The sequence below is a fragment of the Takifugu rubripes genome, chromosome 13, assembly GCF_901000725.2.
Source record: "Takifugu rubripes chromosome 13, fTakRub1.2, whole genome shotgun sequence".
Classification (NCBI taxonomy): domain Eukaryota; kingdom Metazoa; phylum Chordata; class Actinopteri; order Tetraodontiformes; family Tetraodontidae; genus Takifugu; species Takifugu rubripes.
Genome location: NC_042297.1, coordinates 11,666,379 through 11,676,246, shown reverse-complemented (window position 1 = coordinate 11,676,246; position 9,868 = coordinate 11,666,379). Strand labels below are relative to the sequence as shown.

At 46.5% G+C, this 9,868-nt stretch overlaps 1 protein-coding gene across 1 annotated transcript; it reads left to right on the top strand.

The window, feature by feature from the left end:
* The first annotated feature begins 2,585 nt into the window (after positions 1-2,585).
* On the top strand, positions 2,586-5,640 carry LOC101078477 (alpha-2Db adrenergic receptor). The gene is made up of 2 exons (XM_003969736.2): positions 2,586-3,305; positions 4,460-5,640. Exons 1-2 carry the CDS (start codon positions 2,997-2,999, stop codon positions 5,567-5,569), a joined length of 1,419 nt encoding a protein of 472 aa, XP_003969785.2. The 5' UTR covers positions 2,586-2,996; the 3' UTR covers positions 5,570-5,640.
* Positions 5,641-9,868: the final 4,228 nt, after the last annotated feature.

Genomic DNA, 9,868 nt, shown 5'->3' with positions numbered 1-9,868 from the left:
GGAGGATCGTGCAACCATATGATTTCCAGTGAAACACATGTAGGTGTGTACTTTAACCACGGTGAAGCCAAGGCGGATCCCATCAGGGAGCCGGTTCATCCTGCTGCCCACAGCTGTTCCGAGTAGCTCTCTTTCCAAACCTGGTAAATAAAAAGGCTTCATTACTATTATCAATGGTTTTGCTTTAAAATGAGTACAATTTGTTTTGAACGCACCGAGGCTCCCAACACTTGGGGCAAGTCTGTGTTTATGGGCTGCATGTTGACGAGCCTTTGAAATCATCTTCCCGTATGGAGACCCACCTGCCCCAACGGTCGGTATTTCTGCTGTTGCACCAGGCGTGAGCGCTGTAATCACTTCAACAGTTCTCCCGGAGAATAGGCAATAAGTTACATCCTCCTGGAATTCAGACAAGTACACATCTGCGTCGGCTCACAGCTCCCGAAACACCGACACCAGATACCATAAAGCAGAATACCGCACCTGTGTGTGTGTGTGTGTGTGTGTGTGTGTGTGTGTGTGTGTGTGTGTGTGTGTGTGTGTGTCCTGTGCGTACTGCATATTGAGCATCAAAATATTCATCCCAAGGAGCCGACCTGAAGCCTGAAATCCTGAGATGTGTTGATGTTTATTCAGGGCCGCCTGGCACTAACACAGAAGCGGTAGTGGAGATCCATTGTACCCTGATCTGATAAGTCTGCCTTCCGGCTGCAGCGCTGTGGGATTCGGACCCTCTGGCTGGGCGTTCTGGAAAAGTTTGTTCCCTCTGAGTTTCATGAAACCTGCGAGCGCTGTGGGCTGTAGTGGATTTATTCTGCCTACGCATCCTCATTTCGTTAACAAAGCTGATAACAGAAAAGATTTGCATTTAAGAACTAATGGTACTGTGATCAGTTCTACCAACAAAGGTGCTGGTTTACTAAATTATTACCCATTATGGCTTCACATTTATGCTGTGAATGTCTATAATTCCAGCCTTGGGTCTTCCCCAAGGCCTGGCAGTTCCTCCCTCTGCATCCTTGTACTAACATTTTCGTCATTCCTCCTCTGGACATGTCCAAACCCTCCCGAGCTGTCCATCTACCTGTGAGCTGCTGCTTCCACTTAGAAGTCAATTCAGCTGTTTCCAGCCTTCTTGGCTCTTGTCGTTCTCCATCTCTCTCTCTCCTTGTGAACACACCTCCCTCGCCCCTGAAGAAGCTGCATTTTCCATTTAAGATTTGTTCATTCTTAACTTCCTTCTAGAAGTGCAAACAGCAAGTTTTTTGTGTACGACTAGAATATCTGTGAAAAATGAACAGATTTTTTTTATTCTGCATGCAGAGTGTGAACACACTTCATTTATATTTTATATCGTTACCATTGAAGGAGCCCTGCTTCCTTCTTAGCTCTCATCCTCCACTTTTCGACGTGCTTATCGTGGTTTATCCTCCACTTTCTCCCCTGTTCCTCGTCTATTTTATTTCATTTCTACCTCCGGGCTCTACTTTACTTTATCCTTCCGGATCCATTTCTTTTCCGTTCTTCCATTTGTCCCCCTTCATTTTCTTCTTATCACCTTTTCTTTCCTCTTCTCGGCTCTCTGTTTGCTTGTTCTCGAGCCTTTGCTCTCTTTTCTTTTTTAAGTCTCCCTCTCTCTCTTCACATCTTTTTTGTAATTTTAAAAACATTTCCATTTATTTTTCCTATCAAGGGGAAGGAAACAGACATTCATCTTCCTTCTAGCTGTAGAAATGGGTGATTTTGGAAACGTGTCTGTCATCTTCTCCTACTTTAGTCTGTTCTCGTGTCCGCTGTGTCCCCTCCTGCTGCCCAACTCACTTCATGGCCTCCTCACAGTGATGCTTTATTAGATGAAGGTGAAGAGTCCCCCCATCGATAGAAAATGAGCCTGTTGGCCAGAAGTATGCGAAAAGATCCTCAGTTGTTCCAGCCTCAGGTGTTCCTCCGGTGTTGATGTGGACAAATCAGCTGTCTGAAAACCAAAGATCTTCTCTGTGTTGAAAGGACGGATAGATTCTTCTATCTTCTCCTGCTGATGAGGAGTCGCAACTGTCTGATATTAGAGGAGAACTTTGCTGTGACTGGTTGCTTCACGCGACTGATGGACCTCGAGTTTGACTCACAGAACAATTAGGAGACAAAGATCTCAGTTTTCTGGGTTTTTTAATAACAAGTGCTGCTGAGCAGAGTTTGGGAAGTTTTTGTTTTTTTTAAATTCTCCCTCTCTACCCATGTTTTCATCCATTTTTCCATCTTGCCTTCTTTCTCTGCCTGCTCTTCTTTATCTCAGCCCACTATCTTCTTGCTTCTTCCCGGCCTCGTCCTGTGTGTTTGTTCTTTTCAACATCTTCTGCCCTCGTTTCTTCATCCCTCATGATTGCTTCTTTATCTCCTTCCCAAATTTTTTTGACCTTATCCTCCCACATGCCTCTTTTTATAATTCCTCACATTTTTCTTCCACTCAGACAGTCCGTACATCTCCTACACTCTTCTTTCATCTTTTCTCTCTCTCTCTCTCTCTCTCTCTGTCTCTCTCTCTCTCTCTCTCTCTCTCTCTCCTCCTCCTCCTCCTCCTCTTCAGTTTCCAGCACTAAAGCATCACTGAGCAGCAGGAGCTGTGTCGCTCAGTGATACAACGACGGGCATCAAAGTGAGGACATCCGCCTTTTCTTTTCTTTTGCCTGTTTCCTTTTGATCTTTTTCGGAGAGCAGCAGGATGAAGGTAGCATGAATTCCAAACTGGGTTTGTGTTCCGTCTCAAGCTGGCTGGACATAAATAGGACCTGCTTGTAGCTTCAGTACCAGACCGCTTCAGCAGCTGTGATTTGTTAAATCCTCTCATTTGAACCATGTAGATGTTTCTAGTGACACAAATTTTCTGGTGACACTATTGACAGATTTCTTTAAAAAAAAACAAAAAAACCTTGAACTTTGAATGAGCTTTTGAATGTAAAAACAAAGTGTTGGCTTCCCTGTGAGGGCATTTAACCAGGATGGACTTGTCGGATATATTCCACTCCATATCCTCTTTATCACTAAACTCTTCCCTGGAAAACAACCAGACCGCCTCTTCTTCCCCGAGGTCTCCTCCTCTACCTCCTCACACCAAAGTGGCATCAATCTGCATCGTGCTGGTGGTCACCATCATCATCCTGGGCACTGTGGTGGGCAACGTCCTGGTCGTGGTGGCAGTGTTCACCAGCCGGGCTCTGAGGGCACCACAGAACCTGTTCCTGGTGTCTCTGGCATCTGCAGATATCCTGGTGGCAACTCTGGTCATCCCCTTCTCCTTAGCCAATGAGGTGAGTTTGTCACAGCGGCTAATCACATGTTACAGACCAGATCTGATGTGGTTTGAGTATCAATAATCAGCAGTTAGACTGTTTAAACAAGAATTATTTAACACAGGATGCACAGTAATGAAAAAATGCCCATCCCAGATGATATTAAAAGTACATGTATTCTAATATTGCCATAGTTTTAAGTTGGAAGACCTTTGATCAGGAATGGAAACACTTTTCATGTGTGGCTCATGCAGCAGCCGACCACCAGGGGGCTAGCCTGGATGTTTTCCTTCACTTCATTCAGATCCATTAACTCTATATACACTCATCTGAACTACATTAGCCACAAACACACCCCACACTTTGAAGATAGGATGAGAAGAAACACTGAAGAGTCCTCCAAGGATAATCAACAGTATCTCAGATGGAAGCATATTTGAGCGAAGCATTTCTCAGAGAAGCAGTCTCGCCTGCCGCTCTCGTGCTCCTTTACTGCAAACAAAAACAGCAGCCTGAGAAGCAGAACAGACATCAAACATGTTTTACCACGCCGTTAACTAAAGCTTCAGATGCAGACCAACTAGGTCGTTTAACTGGGTTACACTCTGTGTCCCAGTACACCAGTGAAGGAGCGGAGCCCTGTGTCCAACTCAACTGAAAGGCGGTGAAACAACGGGGGCATTCGAGTGTACGTGCCTCCATCTTGTTCTTGTTTTTCTCTTGCAGATTTATGTTGTTTAACCTCTTGGTCAAAAAAGCAGCTGAGGCAGTTCCACCTGTAACTGAATGAAATCTGAAACACGACTTTGAAGGCTTTTGTTGTCGCTTAACAACCTTAGAGGAAACTGTTACTCTAAACTGTTCCTTTTTGACATTTTAGCATGTGGGTAACATGTTTACATCTTGCATTGCTGTTCATAAATGCAGCCCCACTCAGCTGCTATCTGGAGGTTGATGGATGTTTTCTGGGCACAAACTATAAATACGGTGAATAGCTGCTGGTTATTAATACATATAAACAGTTGGATATGATTGATGGGGGGGTTCTTGTGTTTTGTGGGTTCACCAGGATGCCACTGACCAATCAACACAAGGATCAATAGTTATTTTATCTCTGTGTCTGTGTAAATATCTGTAAGGCTTCGACACATCTCCATCATCTGTCATTTCAGATCATGGGCTACTGGTACTTTGGTTCCACCTGGTGCTCGCTGTACCTGGCGTTGGACATCCTCTTCTGCACCTCTTCCATCGTCCACCTCTGCGCTATCAGCCTCGACCGCTACTGGTCCGTGACCAAGGCCGTCAGCTACAACCGCAAACGAACGCCAAAGCGGATTAAAGCCATGATCAGCATAGTGTGGTTCATATCGATCGTAATCTCCTCGCCGCCACTTCTCATGACGCAGAAAGAGGAGGCCCCAAAGAGCGTGGAGGGCGAGAGCGCCGCACAGGGGCAGGAGTGTCTTCTCATCAACCAGACCTGGTACATCCTCTCCTCCTGTCTCGTGTCCTTCTTCGCACCCGGGGTCATCATGATACTTGTTTACTGTAAGATCTATCGAGTTGCCAAGCAACGGGCCTCCACCGTGTTTGTGGCAAAGAATGTGATGGAGCGGCAGCCGTCGCAGTCGGAGACCTGCTTCGTGGCCGCCGGCGGGACGTGCAGGGGAAGCGGCAGCAGTAAGCCCCAGTACGTGGCGGACGGCCAGCAGGCGGCCAACCACACCGTGGAGAATGTCGGAGGTCACAGACACGGGGAGCTGGACGACATCGACCTCGAAGAGAGAAGCTGTGAAGTGGACACCAAACCCGCTTTTCCGGCTCTTCGTTTCCCCAGAAGAGCCGGAGGGACCGTCAACGAGGACGGGAAAGACCAAAACAAGCTGAAGCCGCCGGCTCTGCCGCCTCCTCCTTCCTGCATATCGTGGGCGTCGTCCGACCACTCCCAGCACTTCCTGCTCCCATCCCCACTGCCACACCGCACCCGCCAGTCGTCACTGTCCAGAACCAAAGTCGCACAGATGCGGGAGAAGCGCTTTACGTTCGTGCTGGCCGTGGTTATGGGCGTGTTCGTCCTCTGCTGGTTCCCGTTTTTCTTCACGTATAGCCTTCACGCCGTCTGCCGGGAGAACTGCACAATCCCCGACACGCTCTTCAACCTGTTCTTCTGGATCGGTTACTGCAACAGCTGCCTGAACCCCATCATATACACCATCTTCAACCGGGACTTCAGGCGGGCCTTCAAGAAGATTCTGTTTGAGAACCACAAACGAACGTGAGCGCGTCTGTCACACAGTCCCGATCCAGTTTTCACTGTGCTGTCAAACTGACATTAAAGGGCTCGTCATTCAGCCTGGGTAATGATTCATTATTCAGGTCCTCGCTAACTGATTCAGCAGTCATTCTGTATTATATGAAGGGTGGTGGTGGTGTGGGGGCCAATGATGATGACACTGCGGGTGAATGCTCAGTTTCATCATTACAGCTCAGCTGATGTCTAAAATTGATTTTCAGTTGCACAAATAATTCAGGGAATAACGTCCCGGATGCACGAAAAATCTACCTGCCTTATTCTTACATTAGCATTAAAATGTTACTCAACACATTGGGGGGAGGGGGAAGAAATATTTAATGAATCTCTGCTCTCCGGAGGGATTTTTATGACATATCATTATAATGAAGCTGAATAACAGTAGCCGGTCTTCAGCTCAGGGCCAAGGAGGTTAGAGATTGGTGTGCAGGCAGCAGATGAGCTGAGCCACCGTGAACACTGACAACAGAAACAAATTAGCCTCCAAATTCAATCAGCTCGAGTCTCAGACCAAAAACTGACGGCCATTATCTGAAGTTCAAGATGAAATAACAAGATGTGGCTCTTGGAGGAGGGGAGACCTGTGCACGGCTGCTGACCTCTGACCCGCAACCACCACTGATTCAATCTGATATTCCAGACTGTCAGAAAATAGCACTGCCAGGAAGCAAAAGTGCTTGCTTGTTTTGCAAAGTTCAAGGTGTGATTATCCCAAGATTCCGATCGTTATTGCATGGCTACGGTTGCTATGCAACATTTTGACACAACTTTATAGTTGTGTAACTCACCAACAGCCTGTTTTTTTGAACCTCAGCACTGAAAATGACCCCTGGTGCTCAGTGGACACGGTGGTCGCCGGGGGGTCACCGGGTATTTGGGGTGTCAAACAACAACGCTGCAAAGTTAAGCTGAGCCGAAAAAGCCTGAGCATAAACATGACCGATGAAATCCAGGAGAGGTGCAGACCTGAGATAAACCGTCCTTGCCACAGCCGGGATGAAACGAAAGCTGGAGCCGCCGATTAAGGCTAAATAACGCCGTTAGCCACATAATCGGCGTAAACAGGTGGGAGGAATCTGTAATGTGAGCGGAGCAGAGAGTGTGTGAGCATACATGTCAGGTTGAAAAATAAAGAACGTGAAGCCATGCTACACGGGAGAGTGTGGGAGAGTGTGTGTTTGTGTGTGTGTCTGTGTGTGTGTGTGTGTGTGTCTTTTGTTCATTTTGCTATCAGATCTGTGTCTCCACATTCATCTGGAAAAGCCCAGCTTATTTCAGCGATGGTTTCGGAGCAGCTGTGCATTTCCAGCATCCTTCACTCTTCCGAGAACACTTTGAACCTTTTGCACCGGATCGTCTTTATGACACACAAGTGCACAAACCATCTGCAAATAAATGCCAGAGTTGCCGACCTTCAGGGTGCTGAGGTGCTGACGTGTTCCAATTAACTGGCACGATATTAATTAGGCTTCTGAAGCAGTGACATCTGAGGGTTTTAAAGCTCCTCGACAACAGAAACAAATGCAGCATTTGTACACGAAGGAGAGGGAGTTAATGAACCACGTTTCTGAGGGACATTATTTAGACAGAATTGTCGTCTGACACAGAACACAAAATGAGTTTTCCTGACACTCAGCTGAGCACAGGTGAGCCTCAGTCTAGTTATTTAACTCTGAGTGTTTGCAACTAATTGAACCAGTATTTAAAGGGTGAATCAACAGGCAGAGGCAGACAGTTGAAGACCGTCTGATCATTGCTCTGATCAAAAGAGGCTGAAATTAAGAGTTCTGCTCACACTATGCAGCTAAAAGCTCCTGTTTGATGTTTACTGACTGCCGTTATTGAATCTTTTGTTAGGAGGCGCGCCGACAACAAGGGCACTGATTCAGAATCTTGTGAAAATAGGATTAATTGCTGCTGTTGCCGCGTGGGCGTTAACGAGCCACTAGATGCTAACAGCAGATTAGCAGTAACGGCTCCCGCGGCTGGTTTGAATAAGCACATCTGGCTATATTTCACCACTGCTGAAGACCAAATATTTGCGCCCCCAGAGGGCCCCCCGTGGGCCCCAGCATCACCCCATAATGGCTTCCCTTTATGTGATGTCCCATTTCTTCATCTGTCCCTTTAAAATACCGCGATGTCTGTAGCGGGCTGAGAAGCAGAGGGTTTCTGGTTCGAGTCCCAGTGCAGACCAAACATGGAAGGTGTTCTGGTATTAGGGGAAGGTGCCAGAACACCTCCAGAACACTGCCAAGGTGCGCAAGGTACCGAACCCACAATTGCTCATATGGATGAACTAGCAACTCATCCAGGGGTGGACCTGCCTAACTCTACCCCCCCCCCCCCCCCCCCCCCGCCCGTGACCCTGAAAGGGATAAGGCAGTTAAGAAGTTAAGCAGTTAAGAAGATGAGAGATTTATCTAATTATCTGTACATGTCCAGGAGTTAATTTCTCTATGCACCTTGAAAATCTGACTTTTAAAAGTTGAGAGTACATGAACCTCAGACAGTATCTACTGAGAGGTCTGTACAAACACACACACACACACACGCACACACGCGCACACACACACACACACACACACACACACACACACACACACACACACACACACACACACACACACACATCTCCTTGTACTTATAGCCTTGTGAGTACTTTCATCCTTTTATTCCCCAGCTCTAACCCTAACCATCCTTCTCGTAACCCTAACCCTGACTCTAACCTCCACCCAGTTCAAACCTTAACCTTGCCACCAGGTATTAACCCTCAAACAGTCCTTTGAATTTGTAAGAAATCTCCTCAATTCCTCAATGTCCTCAATTCCCGAACCTATCCTCACTTTGCTAGTAGAATGAGTATTTTAGTACTCAGTATGTAGCAAGTCCAAGAACACACACACACACACACACACACACCGTGGTTAACGTGGACTGGCAGGTTGAATTTCACCAACTCATTTATCTGTGTGACCAACTGGAGGGAGACAAAAGACGCGGAGCAAGAAAGAGGAGCAAACAAGAGAAAATGGCGAGATCGCAGCAAGGAGGCTGGGACGCAAACAGTTTAGTACAAGTGAAAGCTAACAGCCCCCCTCCAGGACTGGAAAACCTTCAGGTCTCTCTTCAACTGGGTCCAAGACCCCCATAGACCCCCATGGTCTCAACACTCAGTTGATCTTAAGACGGGATTTTACAAAATTACTCTGACTTCCCTGATTATCCTCATGATTGTTTCCCCCTACATGTTCTTCACATTAGCTTTTTCATCTACACTTCCTCTTTAAGCTCTCTCTCTTACACACACACACACACACCCCCACACACACACACACACACGCACGCACACACACACACACACACACACACACACAGGCAGGCACGCACATTCTGTCAGCAAACCCCTGATAATTATTCTCTGATAAGCTCTTTAAAATGAGTTTCAAAATGGATTCATATCCTCAATTTAGGCAGCCGCCGCCACCTGACACCATCTAACAGTGAGATAAAGCCGTGTGTCCTTGGGACGAAGTCAATTTACTCGCTGTGATGGAATAAGTTTGGACTGGGGAGACTGGGAAATTAATCAACTGCCTCCAGTCATTCATTCTGCAAAAGTCAATACTGGAAGCATCTTCCTCAAATTTGGCTGCCCAGTTTTACCTTTTCAGACTTTAAACACATCAAAATCTGCATTCGCCCGTCCAAAGAAGCTTTTAAATCAATTTTGAGCTGCAAATATGGAGACAGCTCTTAAAAGCATGTTTTCCCCCTGTCAGAAACTATTTTGTTACTTTTAGCTTAACACCAAGTCTATTTTAAAATTCTGCTTATCTCTGTGAATATTTAACACCAAACGGAAGATTATTTATAGTATATTTTTGCTCAGACTTTGTCTGATCTTTCTCCAGCTGTCCTGCTACTGTGAAGGCAGAATATAAATTATTAAAGCTTTGAACTTCTATATTTTCTGTTTTGCACTTGTCTTTACCTGTTTTTCTGTATAGTTTGATGCTTGTGTGTCTAATAAAAGCATTTCCCAGAAAAACAAATCCACCATAGAAGACAGACGGGTTTAAAACGTGACGCGTGCTTCACACTGAGCCATTAACTAAGAAATGGGGACGGGGCCTTTCGGGCTGTCGCGTCCCTCAGGTGACAGATTTGGACGGGTGCTGAGCTGAGCTGACGGCTCTAATGACGTCTGAAACGGCTGAGTTCACCTGTCAGCGGGACTCACACCAACATTTGCAGCAGAAATGGA